General features: G+C 36.5%; 1 protein-coding gene and 1 long non-coding RNA gene across 6 annotated transcripts in view; one reads left to right on the plus strand and one right to left on the minus strand.

The window, feature by feature from the left end:
* The window catches only part of kcnk2a (potassium channel, subfamily K, member 2a), a 46,031-nt gene that overhangs the window by 7,800 nt on the left and 18,715 nt on the right, over positions 1-19,516 (plus strand). For all 3 annotated transcript variants that reach the window (XM_055172195.2, XM_055172197.2, XM_055172196.2), the window contains exon 4: positions 18,478-18,638. In XM_055172195.2, the coding sequence (XP_055028170.1) occupies positions 18,478-18,638 (161 nt within the window). The remainder of the gene's footprint in view (positions 1-18,477; positions 18,639-19,516) is intronic.
* Positions 232-7,830, minus strand: LOC129446626 (uncharacterized). 3 transcript variants are annotated; one of them, XR_012370577.1, is made up of 7 exons: positions 7,400-7,692; positions 6,454-6,534; positions 4,971-5,045; positions 3,255-3,349; positions 3,022-3,088; positions 2,873-2,957; positions 232-1,595 (listed from the first exon to the last, which is right to left on the minus strand). It is a non-coding gene; the product is annotated as an uncharacterized lncRNA (long non-coding RNA). The 3 variants fall into 3 exon arrangements; XR_012370578.1 differs by lacking the exons at positions 2,873-2,957; positions 7,400-7,692 and adding an exon at positions 7,811-7,830; XR_012370576.1 differs by lacking the exon at positions 2,873-2,957 and having other exon boundaries at positions 233-1,595; positions 7,400-7,690.

The following is a 19,516-nucleotide window of genomic DNA, read 5'->3' on the forward strand; positions in this document are numbered from 1 at the left end:
TTATGTATAAATGTATTTATGTCTACACGTATTTATTTATACATTTATATATTTCTATATATATTTATTTCCACATTTATTTATTTATACATTTATTTATTTCTTCTTTTATTCATCTGTATGCTAATGAGGGGGGCGTATTTTACCTCAGACTTAGCAATCGATCTCTGAGTGCCAGTGCTGAAGCTTTGAGGCCACAGTGACACCTAGTGGTGTGACGAAGCGAATGAAGTTGCACATGGAGTGAATGACTTGGAGATGTGCAATATCCAAAACCTTATTTCAAGTTTTAAATCATTTTGTGTCACCATAACTGTGTATATATAGGGTCACTATACAAAGCATACGCACTGTACCCAGTAAATCGCCATCCGGTCATGATTTCTAAAATGTCTTGGCACACATCATTATCAAAATGCACGTTATCAACAGATCTGATGACAGACCCTTGGAAGTGGACACTTTAATATGGAAACGCGTGAAATTATGCACTATTAATAACATTTAATGCCCTGGATGGGGGCTGATCAGAGTTTGAGGCTCGCCCACCAGCAGCACAGAACGCGGAGAGAAACCAGCACACGCAAGAATATTGATCAATGCCTCGTTTGAAACGCGGCTGCAAACACTTTACATTGGCGTTTGCTAATTTTGCAATGCACAACATGTGACAATTTGAATGCTTAATGCGCCTCTTAATCACAAGTCATCAAGTGGAATCAGCTGAGCGGGATTTAATCTAACAAAGGGTGATCGTGCAAACACAGCGAGACACGCATAACGCCATGCAGGTGATCCAAATCATGGCGAGGTGACGCGTGACTGAGCTGCTTAGAAAAGCAGACGATAGACTGAAAATGAAGTAATGATTATTATAAGATCCCATGGTACTGTTGCTGCGCAAAAGCATCATGTCCTTTCAAACCCTCGTCAGATTTTGAGTTTACTGATTTTTTTTAATGAAACGTCCAAAAGACAACGTTGACAGCAACAGAAACAAACCTTTCTATTGCGGTTATATTTCTCCATATAAATAGATTTTTAAACTTTATGGAGTGGTTTCCCGGACAGGGATTAGCTTAATCCAGGACTTGGCCTTAGTTTAATTAGGAAATATAACTAGTTTTAACAAGCATGCCTTACTAAAAACATTACTTGTGTGCATTTTGAGGCTAAACAAAGTGCACTGATGTATTGTAAGACATGTCAGTGCAAGTTGTTTTCAGTTTGGACAGCTCTTAGTCTAGGACTTGTCTAATCCCTGTCCGGGAAACCGCCCCTATATGCATCACCATATATAGCTTATGTCAAGACATAAGCCTACAGAAAGCTGTCTCGTGGCATATAATATAATGCATAGCCTATTTTTACAAGGCTACTGCATAGGAAATTGCCATTCAACCCTGCTGAAAAAAACAATAAAACCATTACAGAAATTCCTAATGGTTTCCAATAAAAACTAAATCATGTTTAAAAGTCATTTTATTCATCTGAATCTGCAAATATGAATTTTGTTGTTGGTGTAGTTGTCTTCTTATGGCCACCACCATCCATCCATTCTGGCTCATGATGTACTTAAAATATGATGACAGCATCTAAAGAGGTAAAAAAACAAGTTATTAAATTTTTAAAAAATGCTGCATTTTAGCCCATGTACACTTTTTTTTTGTTAATGCACATCAGGGCAAGATCCGTGTTCTTTAATGGTCTGACTTGAAACATTGCATAGCCATCTGATTAAGGAAGAAAGCTGTTGTGTTTACAAAGATGACAATGAGGTTCAATCAAGATCATCTACAGTGCATTCAGAAATTATTCAGACCCCTTTCACTTTTTATTTTTATGTTGTTGCGTGATACTGTAATTGTTTAGACATTAATAATAATTCAGTAAAAACTGAATTTTAGAAACTTTTGCTAATGTATGAAAAAAGAAAAACTGAAATATCATATTTACGTTATACATATTCAGACCCTTTGCAACAACATCTGCAATTTAGCTCCGTTGCCTCCATTTTTTCTTGATGGTTGCTGAGATGTTTCTACACATTAAAGGGTCCTGATGAACACGAAGATTTTTTGAGGAATGTCTGTAACCAAACTGACCAGAAGCACCATTGACTTACATAGTAGGATAAAATAATACTATGGAAGTGAATGGTGCTTCTGATCGTTTGGTTACAAATGAATCCAATACTGAATGCTTAAGTGATATCGACCTTATATTTTCAACACCCCCAAATGAGATGCATAACAAAACAAAAAATATTGACTGGTTGCTTTATGTGTAGATCTAACAGTCTCTTGTGAAGTCCCTTAACAATGAAAGCTTAGATGGATGCCAGAAGTACCGTAGCCTTCAAGGCAGCTTCTGCAGTGAAGCAGTTCGAGCCCACCGTTGGTCAGATGAGTAGCACAGATATGGTGAGATAGAAATGAGACTGTTTTTGAAATCAGCTTGAAATGTTTCGAGCATTTAAACTGTTCTTGCTTGGGGTTAGAGTTGGGTTAGGGTGAGGATGTCATTTTATGAAACAGAAAGTTGTTCTAACCCCAATCCCAAGCGACAATGGTAAAAAAATAGGAAAAACAATTGAATAACCAATACGTGAAACTGGCACGAAAAAGAAAGTCGTGCCACGGACACGTGAAAACACGTCACTTAAATGCTCGAAACATTCTCATTCCTATCTTACCATATCTGCGCTACTCATCTTACCAACGGTGAGCTCGAACTGCTTCACTGCAGAAGCTGCCTTGAAGGCTCCGCTGAGGGCTTAAACCAGTAACAAGCATTTTGATTGGTCGTTTTTGTGAACCAATCATATTCTTTCTGCCCTCAGAACATGTTTTCAGTAAAGGAAAACTCCTACGTGCACTTCAGAACCTCTGGACTGTCTGTGTGGGACTTCAAACTCGCCCAAACCAGCAAGGCATCTTGTTAGCAGACATCCCTACCTGATCAAAAACTTGATTAGGAGATGTTCTAATCCTATTTTTAATATAAGTTTTACAAACTTACCACTGGTGATCTGGCAAAACAAAGACTTATGAAACATCATCTTCCCAAATCTCCTCTTCAGTCTCATCTTAGCGACCATTGCATTTGATAAAGTTCAGAAAAAGAAAAACATATTTCCTTAGTACAGAAACATAAATGTAATGTTTTGGTTAGAAGAAAACTGTGGCCAAAGTACAACTTTTAAAGAAATTAAGAATGTTTCCATTTTTGTCATGACACTATTACTTCATTACCTTTTAAGGGGGAATGATTTGGGCATCTGGAAAGACACACGACTTTATCACACTGTGCATTTTATCACACTTCTTCAAATTGCATGGTGATCTGCCTACAATTTAAAACAATATAATAAAATAAAAAACAAGTCATAGCTCCTTTAAACAAGAAAAAATTAATTGTGAAATACAAGACACTGCATCTTAATTATTAGGATTAGTAGAATTTGATTCGATTACAAAACAAATATTAAATGCATTGTAAGGTTTTATGGGAGGCGCTTCACAAAAAGAAATGGTAAATTACTGATTTTTATTACTAAATGGTAGCTTGGTGGTGCATTACAAGGGTGGGTGGTAGCTCATGGACATAGCAATAATTTAAAAAATTATGATTAAAGCCATAATACATAAAGATAGGAAAAAATAAATGCTGTTATGTACACCACCACAAAGACCCATTTTTTTCTGTCAACATGAAGCCTCTTTAAAACTTGCATCAACATCCACTATGAACTATGAATTAATGGCGTTCTAAGCGAATCTGCGAGACGTTATTTTTTGTTGATGTTTGAATTGTTTTCAAACAGCCGGAGCGTAGCTAACTCCTCCCCATCCCTTTCGTGCTTTCATGAACGCGCCCAACCCCTACCCCCAAATCCTTTTTGTCGTTTATTGGCTGGAACACTTTGTTTTGTTTTGTGGTGTAGGTTTGGCCACTGTGTTTATATTGCAGTTTGTGGAGCCTGGGCTGTCTACAGAGATCGCTTTTTTTACAGTTTGATCAGCAGACAGGCAGCAAGCAGATAGTGAGGAGATGTTTGCTGTGTGTAACAAAAAAAATGTATGGTCTAAAACGCGTGAATTCGCATAGAGCACCTTTAACTTTTGTCTCTGTATACTGAAAACAAAGGGTTTGAAATATGTAGGCCTACCAACCCAGTCTCACGGCAAGTCGTGTTATAGTAACGAAAATTTTGATTAATTTATTCGTGTTTGATGACACAAATTTCCGCTGTTTTTCGTGTCTCTGGAGACGAATGTCTTTTTCGTCCTTCCCAGCACGAATTTCTATCAATGGCTGTTCGTGTCTGTGTCACGACTTTCTTTATCGTGTCATTTTATATTTTGTTTTCTCATCGTTGTTTTCTATTTTTTGACCATTGTCGCTTGGGGCTTGGATTAGAATCACTTTCTGCGACTTCCTAACCCAAACCCCAGCTCTAACCCCAACTCCAGGCGAGAATAGTTTTAAAAGTGGACGAAAAACATGTAGAAACCAATGCAAAAAATAACATCCTAACGCAAACCCCGGTTCTAACCCTAACCCCAAGCGACAATGATTTAAAAATAGGAAACAACGATGAGAAAACAAAATATAAAATGACACGATAAAGAAAGTTGTGCCACAGACACGAACAGCCATTGATAGAAATTCGTGCTGGTAAGGACGAAAAAGACATTCGTCTCCAGAGACACGAAAAACAGCGGAAATTCGTGTCATCAAACACGAATAAATTAATCAAAATTTTTTGTTACTATAACACGACTTCCCGTGAGACTGTGTTGGGCCTACATACTATAATAGGAATAGTGGCATACAAAAGAAATTAATTGCTGTGCTGAAGTACTGAAGTAACCATTGTATCCTAAATTATTTTCCTAATGACAATGATAAACCAGTCCTGAGAAACAAGTAGCAGGTGTTTTTATAAAGCCACTCTCACTTCTCACCTGTGAAGTTTCTTGTGTTTGTGTGTCATTCTGTTTCTGACCTGACAACCCTTGCTGTCTGTTTCTTGTTCAATCCTGACACTATAGGGCTTATTCGCAAACACCGGAAGTCGCTAGCCGCGGCCATCTTGTTGACATAACATCTGTCCTGCCCCTAGCCGCACGTAGATTTGAGTCGAGGGGAGCAGTAGCCTAATGGCTTAATCTCGTCTGTATTAAGAGAAGATGAGCTTGATTATTGTGGAACAATATCAAATAGACCCAATAGGCTTAAGTAAAGATCCGTCCTTATTGCCAGCCGTAACTTATCCGGATATTTATAACTATATCGTTCATACAGTATCCGCATTCATCATTCCATCACTGGGCCGTTCACATTATAACTATAACGATAACTATATCATCGTCCACATCACCAAACAATACATTTATGCTAATTCGCTCACGGCACTCGCGCAAATCACTTGCCTTTAATATTGCTTGTAATAAAAACTTTTGCAGATGTCCTCAACACGCTGCGTTTCGAGTAACTCTAAACAGTGAATCTAATAGTTTGTGTAATCTCTTACCTTTTGGCATAACAGTTAATGTAATAGATTAAAAAGCATTACGTAGTCAATTTTCACAGCAACTGGAGGCAATTTAATGTTATAGAGCTCAGCAATGAGCTTCACTGTCATTTTAAGTGTCCGTGCACTTGACGTTCAAATAGATTTTAATGCTATCAATGGTTTATCCTTCATCAGGTGGGAAAAATCGCTCAGAAAGTGATCCTAATGCTGTCGTTCATTGTATCTGTATCGTTATAGTTTTGGTGTGAGCTCCGCTATTCTGTTTAATATAAAACGATTTTCAAAACAACGTGAACGGCCCTTAATTCCCTAGTATCAATGCCAGACCTATTATTATGTTCATATAGTTATTAATACGAATTTAATAACTGTCTCAATTTATGGCAGCTTATTTGAAAGAGCAGTTTCAGCCACTGCTTACAGCTAACCATATGTGATCAAATGATGGGGACAGACTTTGCTGTGAGCATATATCCCTAACGTTACCTGTGGTAAAATGATGGGGACAGACTTTGCTGTTGGGAGTCTCTCCTTCGCTGGTTCAACTCCTCTGACTTCTTTCATGTTTTCTGACAGTCGGTATCGCATAAAAATTAATTCCGGGGTTCTTTTTGCTGTTGTTAGAACATCTGTGTATTACACCACACACCATCGAGCGGTTTTAAAAAAATTACACCGATAATACCCACGCTGCCTCGCTTGTCAATTGACAGACTGACAGTTTTATGTCAACAATATGGCCGCCGCGAACATTGATGACGTAGATCGAATAAGCCCTATATAAAATTAGTAAAATTAGTGCAATATTGGAAATGAATTCTATAAATGACCTTTATCAGAACATGAATGCATACACTTGCATACTGCATTTAAGTAATTACTGTAAAATAGCAGAGTTAACACAACATTACCTGATCCAGATGTAGTGGCTGTTGATGCATGAAAATCTCAGCATTGACAAGATCACCATCACTTTTCTAAATTGAAGGTTTCTGATAATGAAAACATTACAAAAGAGTTATAAAATATACTGAAAACAAGAGCACATTTGTCTACAAATATTTTCGATCTCCATTAAAACGTGCTAATTATTCAACAAGAGAAGTGAGCAGAATTACACCATTACAGTTAATTTCAATTCGAATAGAACATGCCAACTTACACGACTTCACCTTTTCATACAAAGGAGTTAACCCTACTGAAAAATCCAGCCAAGACCAGCATAAGCTGGTGAACCGGTTTCAGCTGGTCTCCCAGCTTGGTTTTAGTTGGTATTGCTGGTGTCGCAAGCTGGTCTAGCTGTGTTTTGGTCCCATTTTAAGCTGGTCTAGCTGGACTTAGCTGGTCAGATGGAAGACCAGCTGACCCACCAGCTTAAACACTTTTCCAGGCTAGGAGGACCATCTTAAACCAGCTCCTGCACCTTAAACCAGCTAAAACCAGCTACCAGCTTATGCTGGTCTTTGCTGGATTTTTTACTAGGGAAGTGTTTCATACCGCTTTAAATCATGGATACAGCGCGAGGGACCGCAGGTTCGAGCATAAACGTAATGTAACATGTGATTAACCGATTGCCATGGAAACACTAAGGTCACGTCGACTATCTAGTAGTTCCTTTAAACTTTATAACTGCATTTATACACATTCCCCCGTCGTGAAAACCTCCGCATGATTAATGTCGGATTCGACCCCCATTGTATAACGTCATCAATAAGTTTAGATTAATGTCATTAACACGAATTGCTAAATGTATCCGTTATTGCGAATTCGTGAGCCATAAAACACCAACATCTCATCTAAGTTTTAACACTTAATCAGTAACATGAATTTAAGAGAGAGCAAGCAGCATTAACTGACCGCACTCATCGAGCTGCTCCTCCTTACAAAAGGCTGATAGGTGTCTGTGGCGCCTGTAAGACCCTCGGATATACAGTATACACTGACTGAACTACGATATTAACACTTTTTCCACCGAAGTAGCCCAAAAAGCACTTACATTTATAACTAGTTGCTTTTCTAAAGTAAAAACAACCAAGTGGTTAAGTTGATAACAACAGATATCATATCACTTGATTAATATTCATATTAACGAAGTCCAATTTCGGGGGCATCCCGTGGACTAGCAAATTAACCACTATAACGGATACATTCCCAACTAACAAAAAAAAAAAAAAACGAATTGGCATCGTGCTTTTTGTCATAACACTTTGTGAATAAAATAACATTATGCGTTTTAAACATTGACCTATTGACTTTATATTTCATTACCTCTTCTTTCTCCGAAGCTTGTGTGATACGCAAGATCTCACAGACAGCCATCAGAACCATAGGCTGAATCCCAAACCGCCTACTTCCATACTATATAGTACGCAAAGTAGCGCTTTTTACATACTATATAGTATGGAAGTAGGCGGTTTGGGATTCAGCCATAGATATCATATAGAAGACTAGATGCCCTATTGGCCGCTGGGGACTGAGAAATACGACGGCCATCTTAAACCGGTCGTACTCCTAGTTTCGTTGCATGGCAGCAGATAAGATGCCAGCTAGCACTGTGGAGCACTGTTCTAATCGGCAGACCATCGCAAATAGAGCCCGGAGGATTATTTTCACAAGTACTTTTTAACATTGCGGTACCATTGGTTGTATTTTGTGAATAGAATATTACCAGAAAATTGAGAAAGAGCCAGGATTATTGATTTTACTGTACTGAAATCGTAGCCATCATCTGCCAAGGGAAATTCCCTTCTCAATATTTAAAAACACATCATTAGTCATCATATTAAAGGACTATAGGCTTCCTTGTCACTTATTATACCTGAAAATTTTGCCCAATCTTTACCTGAATAAATCTTCCTAACAAAATTTCAAAAAAATATTTCTATCAAAATCTAATCAGTTTCCCTTCAACTTCTGCTTTTCTCAATTAAAGCAACACCAAAGAGGTTTTTACCTTAAAAAATAAATAAAATATTTACCAAAAAATACTGCCACTATTAGTCTTAGCTCTTTGTATTTAATGTTCCAAACATGTAGTCAGACTTTTATATGTATACATTAACTAACAATGTAAAACATTCTTTGCTGCCTTAAATTTTAGATGAAATTGCAACAATACAAGACACTTTTCACAGTAAAAAGTGTTCACCCGTTGTTTATCTACAGCAAAAATACAGTCATTAACTGTGCACAATTTAAAAAATATATAATGTTTGGTCATATTATGTTCATTTGAAAATTTAATATTTTGACTATTGTGGGTGTTGCATTCATGCACATTTGCACAGAATAATAAATGAAAAAAGTCAAAAAGAAGGTTATTGCTGTTGTCTAGAGATCTCAATGCTTCAAATAGTATTAAAAACTCTAGAATTGTGTTGTGAACATTTTATGAGAGGTTTTAATTATACACAAAATTTTCTATGTGCCATATTTGGTGAAATTGGTTGCAGTGACTTTGTTTTGGAAGAATATGTTATTTCCAGATAATATCATTTTTGACAATAACATATAACAATCGCCAATGCAGCCTCCAAGCAACACGTGGTGTTATTGAATGAATCAGAATTCAAATGAATCGGGTGAATTGATCGAATATACTCGTTGAGACAGCGACTTACCGCCACCTTGTGGCTATTTTAGTTTGATATTAAACATATAATTTCAGTGATTCCATCATTTCTATTTTTTAAATGATATTATAATTAAAGCATTAATCTCATGTTTTTATATGCTATAATTGCACTCCCTGCTAAAAAAGCAACATACACCATCACAGAAATTCTATTGGATTTATTGGTTTTAATGGAAATTTGATTGGTTGTATTGGAAACTATTAAAGTCTCTATGGGTCTCTGTTTGTCTGTACTGGTATGTGTTGGGTTCTATTGGTGGGGCCATTAAATCCTGGAATATGTCCCAAAACACACTACAAAAAGGAATTTCGTGATGGTTTTTATGGTAAAAGTTAATGGTGGGTATTTTAATGGAAACCATTAGGAATTTCTGTAATGGTTTTATTGCTTTTTTCAGCAGGGTTGAATGGCAATTTCCTATGCAGTAGCCTTGTAAAAATAGGCTATGCATTATATTATATGCCACGAGACAGCTTTCTGTAGGCTTATGTCTTGACATAAGCTATATATTGTGATGCATAAAAAGTTTAAAAATCTAATATGGAGAAATATAACCGCAATAGAAAGGTTTGTTTCTGTTGCTGTCAACGTTGTCTTTTGGACGTTTCATTAAAAAAAAAAATCAGTAAACTCAAAATCTGACGAGGGTTTGAAAGAACATGATGCTTCTGCGCAGCAACAGTACCATGGGATCTTATAATAATCATTACTTCATTTTCAGTCTATCGTCTGCTTTTCTAAGCAGCTCAATCACGCGTCACCTCGCCATGATTTGGATCACCTGCATGGCGTTATGTGTGTCTCCCTGTGTTTTCACGATCACCCTTTGTTAGATTTAATCCCGCTCAGCTGATTCCACTTGATGACTTGTGATTTAGAGGCGCATTAAGCATTCAAATTGTCACATGTTGTGCATTGCAAAATTAGCAAACGCCAATGTAAAGTGTTTGCGCGTTTCAAACGAGGCATTGATCAATATTCTTGCGTGTGCTGGTTTCTCTCCGCGTTCTGTGCTGCTGGTGGGCGAGCCTCAAACTCTGATCAGCCCCCATCCAGGGCATTAAATGTTATTAATAGTGCATAATTTCACGCGTTTCCATATTAAAGTGTCCACTTCCAAGGGTCTGTCATCAGATCTGTTGATAACGTGCATTTTGATAATGATGTGTGCCAAGACATTTTAGAAATCATGACCGGATGGCGATTTACTGGGTACAGTGTGTATGCTTTGTATAGTGACCCTATATATACACAGTTATGGTGACACAAAATGATTTAAAACTTGAAATAAGGTTTTGGATATTGCACATCTCCAAGTCATTCACTCCATGTGCAACTTCATTCGCTTTGTCACACCACTAGGTGTCACTGTGGCCTCAAAGCTTCAGCACTGGCACTCAGAGATCGATTGCTAAGTCTGAGGTAAACACGCCCCCCTCATTAGCATACAGATGAATAAAAGAAGAAATAAATAAATGTATAAATAAATAAATGTGGAAATAAATATATATAGAAATATATAAATGTATAAATAAATACGTGTAGACATAAATACATTTATACATAAATAAATGTGAAAATAAATAAAAGTAAAAATAAATAAATGTATAAATAAATGAATAAATAAATAAATAATAGTGTGAAAAAATACAATTATACATAAATAAAGAAATACAGGTATAAATACTTATTTATTTTTGCTTTTTTACATTTCCATGTATATATATTTCTTTATTTATTTCTGTATTTTTGTTTTTTTACATTTCCTTGTATATTTATTTATGTATTTATTTATTTATGAATATGGCAGAATTGGCTCTCCATAATGACCACTTGACTTTTATTCTGAATTAAAAGAGTTCAAGGTCAGGATTTGTTCTCCATTACATTATTTATCCAGGTTTTAGCCAATGCAGATCATGGGGCGTAACATACTGGTGTATGAAGTATTTTGTTTAAAGGGGAGACTTTTTTTTAAGATGTAAAATAAATCTTTGGTGCCTCCAAAGTACATATGTAAGGTTTTAGCTGAAAATACCATATAGATAATTTATTATAACATGTTAAAATTGCCACTTTGTAGGTTTGAGCAAAAAATGTGCCGTTTGAGTGTCCTTTAAAATGCAAATGAGTTGATCTCTGCACTGAATGGCAGTGCCATGGTTGGATGGTGCAGATTAAGGGGCGTTATTATTCCCTTCTGACATCACAAGGGGAGCCAAATTTCAATTACCTTTTTTACATGCTTGCAGAGAATGATTTACCAAAACTAAGTTACTGGGTTGTTCATTTTCTAGGTTGATAAAAGCACTGGGGACCCAATTATAGCACTTAAACATGAAAAAGTCAGATTTTCATGATATGTCCCCTTTAAGAATAATTTTATGACTATAAATACCATCAGTTATTGGCATTATATAAATCATACAATTGATCATATATATATATATATATTTTATTTATTTATTTATTTATTTATTTATTTATTTATTTATTTATTTATTTATTTATTTATTTATTTATTTATTTATTTATTTATTTATTTATTTATTTATTTATTTATTTATTTATTTATTTATTTATTTATTTATTTATTTATTTATTTATTTATTTATTTATTTATTTATTTATTTATTTATGTGTCACCCAAAGAAGTCAATAACAGACTTGGCATTCAAAAGCTCAATTTGCTATTTTTTTAGCAAGTATTCTTTCTTTTTAGTCACCTAGACAGACAAAACATTTATTGTCATTTGAATGAACCTGTCAACACCCCATGTCAAACCGTCACCGCAACACCAAAACACACAGAAGCACAGACACTTTGGAGAGTCCTTATCTGGCCATCTGTTTGTGAGGGCATCATATTCACAAATACACAGAAATCAGTCGAGCGGGATGTTTGCCATTGCTGCAGCTCTCAGAAGAAACACTTATGTGCTCATTAAACTCAATCAGTCACCGTTGTTACATGAGGTTTGCATCAGTCAGTCAGAAAGGAGCTGTTTCACTAATGAGGGCGACACGACAGACTGACTTGTGTAGCACTGAGATGAAACGGTTGACGTGCACTTCTTACCAAACTAGATTGAGAGGATTTTATTGAGTGATGCTTCTGCTTCATCCAGTGATTTGAATGTTTGTTATGTTGTCAACTGTGATTGCTCGGTCAATTATGCCTGCATGGCTTTGTTAAATTCTTAAATTGAGCTTTCATACTTTCATTCTCCAGCAAGTTCATTATATATTAGTGTGTATATAGTTTGTATCTATTTAAAGCCAGGAATATGGAATTCATCTGAGCGAAAAATAAGTTTGTTTAGGGATGTCATGCCACTATGCGGCCATGTTTGCAACGCCTCTGGACAGTTGTTTCTAATTAAATTCCTATCTACTTGAATGTGGAAAGACGTATATTTCTGAAATCACAATTATACATCATTCTGACCAACAATTAAAGAATTACTCCAATTTCTTAAAATAAAAATCCAGATAATTTACTCACCCCCATGTCATCCAAAGTGTTAAAGTCTTTCTTTGTTCAGTCGAGAAGAAATTATTTTTTTTAGGAAAGCATTCCAGGATTTTTCTCAATTTATTGTATTGGACCTCAACAGTTTACAGTTTAAATGCAGTTTCAACGCAGCTCTTAACGTTCCCAACCGAGGCATAAGGGTTTTATCTTGCAAAACGGTTGTCATTTTTGGCAAGAAGAAAAAAATATGCACTTTTAAACCACAACTTCTCATCTTGCACAAGCCGTATGCCGCTCCAGAGCGACCTCACCTAATGCGTAGTGATGTCGAAAGGTCACGCATTCCATATGTGAAAGCACACTTGAGGACCATTTTAATCAATAAACTGACACAAAGACAATAATTAATATCATTCCACATACAACAACGTCAAAACGGTCCTCTTTCTCCACACTTGTAAACACTGGGGCGGTAGTTTTGCATGCGTCATGCGTGACCTTTCGACATCATTACGTAATATGTAAGGTCACGCTGGCGCATCACACAGCTAGTGCAAGACGAAAAGGCTAGCTAAGACCCTTATGTCTAGTTTGGGATCGTTTCATCATGGAATGTTTTCCTCAAAAAACTTAATTTCGTCTTGACTGAGGACATTTTGGATGACGTAATGGTGTGTAAATTATCTGGAGTAATCCTTTAAACCTGACAACCATAACTTTAAAACTCAAATATTGCTATAAAACACGTTTTTCGAGGTTGCTTTAGCTACTGAGCATGCACACAGGTTGTCAAGCGCCTCGTGACCCTATAAAAAGCCCCTCCCCCATGAGAATCATCAGTCTTTATCCATTTGATGATTGGTCCTTTTAACTGGAACGCGGGACTTCTGATCGGCCATATTGAGCATTGCATTGTCCCCTGTACATAGTAATAGGTAGGGGTGTCACGATTCTAGAAATCCTCGATTCGATTACATTTTCGATTCTAAGGACATGATTCAATTCTCGATTTTTACATTAAAATATAATATCGACCTTGAACCCAGAGATGTCCTGCCATGTTAGTCGTGCTGCCAGTGGAAAAATATTGTACACGCACATACCTGATAAAACGAAACTTCCTGTCAGATGAAGATTCCTGTCAGTACTTTGCACCTTAAAACGTGCTTTTATTACCATCAGCCGAGATTGTGAGACTATACCCAAATAAGTCATGTTTAAATACTGTTTTCATAACTCTTAAGCAATTGAGATAAGTTGTTGTGAAATGTAAACAGATCTTAGTTCAGAGAAACGACCGGTCCTGGAGAAAATGGAAATGTCAAGCTATTGGCACACACTATAAATTTTCACATCTTATGAACTAAAATTATGTATTGTATTACAGTTAATCTGCTGAAATAAGTATGCTGTTTCTGTTCAACCATGAACAGATGTGTTCACGTATAAGGTACTCTGTAAAGATGCTCAGTTTGTGCAATTAAAGTTGTCTCACAGAAAATCAGTTTTTATGGCTTTTTCAAGGTTTTTGCTTTAATTAAAGTTCAAAGACAGATTGCACGAGAACTGATTGATTGTTGTTAATGAGCATCAAGGAATAAAGACATAATTGGATAGAGGCTCTTGTTAAAATGCTTCCCACTGTTTCAATTAATTCCCCCCCCCCAGCCAGCTCCAGCATTTTTTATGATTTTCACAAAAGTTTAAAAACTTCAGAAAATTTTTCTTCTTCAAAAATATAAACATACAATATATCAGATAAAACAACAGACCCTCTGCTTTAAAAAAAAAACCTTTCATCCTACTCTTCATTTTGTTCTCTTTTTATCACCTCTCAAATATGGGAAGGTTTTTTCAAATATTTTGAGCACAAAGTCGAGATAATTGCATTCTTGTGAAGGACTTTTGATAGAGATCAGATTCAGTGCTATTATCAAAACATACACAAAGTTCTTACTATTTGACCTAAAGGGTTGCTTCCAGGTTTTATAAGTTGGTATGAGCGCCACCTGGTGGATAATAGTGAAAACATGGATTGCCGGAAAAACTAGTCATTGGCAGGGAATCGCTTTCTTTTAATTGACGAGTTAAGTCGTCAATGGCTGGGAAAGAGTTAACAAAGCCTGGCCAGCAGCTTGTAATTGCTCAAATTTCTGTTATTTTCCTTGTATCCACAACCATTGATATTCTCATATGTGATCCATTAAATTCCATTAAAATGAGAAAAATCCTAAAAAGTTTTCCTCAAAAAACATTATTTCTTCTTGACTGAACAAAGAAAGACATCAACATTTTGGATGACATGGTGGTGAGTAAATTATCTGGATTTTTTTTAAGAAAATTTACTAATCCTTTAAGCAAGGGGCAACCTTCCGATCTCTTTGATGAAGCCAACACAGAAGTGACTTGGCAGGCTCCAAAAGGGAGTCAATTCCCATAGACCCCTATGTTAAAATGGCCAACTTCACAGCAAAAAATAATATATTTACAGCCTGGTACAAAAAATGATTTTGGTCTATATAGCCAATTTTGCCCTTCATGACAACTGTGAGGAGTTAAATTCACCCGCATCTGTTTAAATTATATTAAGCCTTAAAGTTCTGCATAATTTAAGGCGTGGCCACTTGAGAGACAGGAGAACTGCACCTGCTGTCACTACCGTCAAGCTAGGTGAGTGTGGTTTCGGCAACAAGCCACCTCAGTTTCACCCACGTCCCGCCTCTTTACCTATTTGCAATTATCTGCAAGTGATGTTCGGTTATGCGCTGCCAAGATGGAGACGGCAGGCTCCGCCAACTATTGGATTCAAAAAAGCTTTTCACAAACCTATGGGTGACGTCACTGACACTATGTCCATATTTTGATGGTTGAAAGTTGCACGGGTCACAAGTTGTAAATTTTTTGTTTATTCCAAAAATGATTAGAATATTATGTAAAGATCATATTCCATGAATATGTTTTGTAAATATCCCACCATAAATATATAAAAACTTAATTTTTTGTCAGTGTATCTTGGACAAATATTGTCCTATCATAACAAAAAATACATCAATGGAACCATTAATTCACCCATTTTAAATAAATTGACCTTTATGACTGGTTTTGTGTGCCAGAGTCACACATTCTCTGTCTGTCACTCTTTCACCTCATCTAGATAGAGTCTTGAATTTTAAAGCTCCACTGTGTACTTTTTGAGTTAATTCTTAGCAAAAACCCATGTTTTCTTTCAAAAGTATGTGCTCATTCATGTGTAATTACTTCCACCCCACTAATCAAAGTATTCTCATAAGTGTAGAATCTGCTATTTAAAATGCATACGGTCGAGTCGCTCGACTGCCGCATCCATGTTGTGCCTCCATCTTTGAAATACATTCGCCGACGAGGGACATTCCTGAAATTCAAGCTCCGCCTTTCGCGCTTTCAGAATACACTCACGCTGGCCACTAGCTGAGGCCTCCGGAGGTTGCATGTGTAGGCGGTAAACGGCATCGAGACAGTCTTATTTCAGAATAATAACAATTATAAAGCTGACAATTATTCAAAGTTAATTGTAAATTGATGTAATATGCTTATGACTTGTGAATGTAATGCTCAGTTAATTTAAATAAACCAGGCTTGATGACGTATGCAGCCCGGATAAGCGTCTGACCTGCGCGTCTTTCGTTTCATTTTACAAGCGTGTGAAAGTTGAGCGATCTTATTTCACCAATATCAGAGAAAGCTCTTACATATACACGGACATGTAACGTTTACTTAAACATAAGCCTTGGACTCTGACATAATATTAGTTTGCGTCCATTTAAACCCGTCATTACTCCCGCTCATGATTAAATGACAGGAGAGGGACTCGTCCACAGACCATCTCCTCCAGTAATCTGGAGAGAAGCGGTCGAAAATGGACAAAAAGAGACGAATTTAAACACCAAGTGTAAACGTAATGTGTCTCTCTCGTCCACTTGTGATCTGATCGACGAAAACACATCTTAATACCAAGTTTAACAGCCCCTGTGATATTTTTCCTCGCGTCGATGAAAAAGGAGTGTCTAAGTTACGTTTATGGTTGCTTTTTGTATGTGATTTTAAGCGGACATATCATGACAATCAGACTTTTTCCATGTTAAACATAAATCTGTGTGCTTTGATGGATCACAGGCAAAGGACATTGCAAATTGTTAATTTTTTTTTCATTGCTTTTGCTTTGTAGCTACTGGAAGCCATGTTAACCTTGGCATGACACAGCCGGACCACCGTACGAGTTAAAACGCGTTCCGAATGGGGGGGGGGCTAGAAAGTAATATTCAGTTGGTTGTCATATAGACTTTCACCGCTAGATGGGAGTAGATCCTACACAGTGGAGCTTTAAATCAAGAAACCTTTTGAAAAGTCCTAGGAAAAGTTATTTTGTGTGAAACTGATGTCATGTATAATTCATCTCACCTGACTGATTTGCACATTTTTTTAATGCTAATATTTTGTCCTGAATTAATTTTAAGTTGGAGCATTTTTACACCTAAAAGTTATCCCATTTGTATGTTAATGTATTTGATCTTCCATATCTTCTCTATGGATAAATTTAGAGAACGAAGCTACATGATGAATTCAGGGAGTTTTACATGCATAATGGAACCTTAATGTTACTTGTTCCAACCTACACCTTTGTGTACACTGAATCAAATAACACTCTTTGTAACGTCCATACCGCCGCGCCACCAGAGGGAGCCCTCGCCGGAGTACTGACATGGCGGCGCCCTCTGCTTCTCTACTCATTTCCTGTTTTGCCCTACTTAAGTCTAAAGCTAGCCTAGGTCTAGTGATGGGGGAAATGAAGCTTTTCGAAGCTTCAAATCAATTGAACCAATTGCTTCGAAAATTTATTCAGTTTTTTCGAAGCAGTTCGAAACACCTACACGCTGGCGACCCCTGCTGGTCAAAATAGTGTAAAAGCAGATATGTCCAAACATTTTACACTTTTTTTAAACAAAATAAAAGCAAGATTTGTATTAAAATATGTTTAAAAAAATATTTATCTTAATTAAGACGTAGTTAAAAGTCTATTATGTGTTTTTAGTTTTATTTAGGGCAAACAAATCATTAAAACTAACTACCCTTTTAATTATGCACATTTTTGTCATTTAATCTGTCTTTAAACAAAAAGTAGACAAAATGGCAGTGTTATTAGTCAGAAAGATAAATGTTTTATGAACTTTCATAATAAAACTGACCCGAGTTTACATAAACATATTATACACTGGTCATGTGATCAACTCCCCCTAGTGGTGAACCATCGGATTTTCGAAACGTTTCGAAACAGTTATGACGTAATGAAGCCTCGTTTGCTAACATCACGTGACTTGGGCCAGTTTGAAACAAGCTCCGAACCACTGATTCGAAACAAAAGATTTGTAAATGTTTCGAAGCCTCATGAAGCAGTGCTTCGAAAACCACCATCACTAGTTTGCTGCCTTTTGGATTTTCCCTGTATATTGTTTGCCTGGATTGGACTGCCTATTGTGTTTGACCTGCCTGCCTGTTTACTGTTTACTCTTCTGCCTAACGCCTTGGATTTGTTTGCCAGATTGGTTTGTTTTAATAAACACCGTGAAATGGATCCTAGTGTTCTTGAGCCATCCTTATCCTTACACTCTTTTATAACACCCTTATTAGTCTTGTACATGTCTAAGAGGAGCATGATTTAAAACATTTTGATATTTGACACAGATATTTCAGATTTTTCATGTATCTTTTTGTTTTCCAGACCTTTCCAATTTCCGTAATACTCACACATTATATATGTCATTAACGTTGCAGTCTATTTGTTTTGGCAGGCTTTGGAAACATCTCTCCACACACAGAGGGAGGAAGGATATTTTGCATAATCTATGCTTTGCTGGGGATTCCACTCTTCGGCTTTCTCTTGGCTGGAGTGGGCGATCAGCTGGGAACCATATTTGGCAAAGGAATAGCAAAAGTGGAGAAGATGTTTGTGGTGAGTGTTGTATTAAAATGAACCTAAAGGTGAAAAATACGGTTCTTCACAGCGATGTCGTTTTTTACTTATTTTAACAGTGAAGTAATTAAAACAGATTAGACTAATGGGGCGTACACACCAAATGCGAATTTAACGATTTGCGAGAGTAGATTACATACAACGTCAATGCAAGACGCAAATGGGCGCAAACTCACGCAGGGCGATGCAAATGACGCAAATTGGCCGCAATGACAACGTTTGAGGAGACCGGCCCGTGTTTTCAATTAAACCGTGCCGCCCAATTCAATTAAAAATATTTAACTCTCAAGCAAAAATTTTGCATGACAGGAAGTTAAATCCCGTGAGTGATCTAGAGCAGTGGTTCCCAACCTTTTTAGCCCTAAGTACCCCCACAGCCCTATCAGTAAGGCTCAAGTACCCCTTCATCGAAACTAAACCAAAGTTGTGTTTTAAAGACAAATAATTAGTAATTTTAATTAATTAATTAATTTTAAATACTAAAGTAAAAAGCACTAACTGATGAAGCATGATTTTTTCAACAAACCACTACCATTGCGATCAGTGTTTGCATTTTATCAGCTCATTTGCATTTTAAAAGACACACCCAAAAACAGCACATTTTGCTCAGGCCTACAAATTGGCAATTTTGACATGCTATAATTAATTATCTGTAGGGTGTTTTGAGATAAAACTTCACATATGGACTCTGGGAACGCCAAAGACTTATTTTACAAATTAAACAAAAATCATCATATGACCTCTTTAAGGGCCAGATTTACTAACAGCTTGCGCAAACCATCATTTTGACGTTAAATAACGACTGAACTTACTAAAGACACGCAATAGATAGGTGTTATTTTTGCGACCTTATTGCA

This window comes from Misgurnus anguillicaudatus, chromosome 7 (assembly GCF_027580225.2).
Source record: "Misgurnus anguillicaudatus chromosome 7, ASM2758022v2, whole genome shotgun sequence".
Taxonomy (NCBI): Eukaryota; Metazoa; Chordata; class Actinopteri; order Cypriniformes; family Cobitidae; genus Misgurnus; species Misgurnus anguillicaudatus.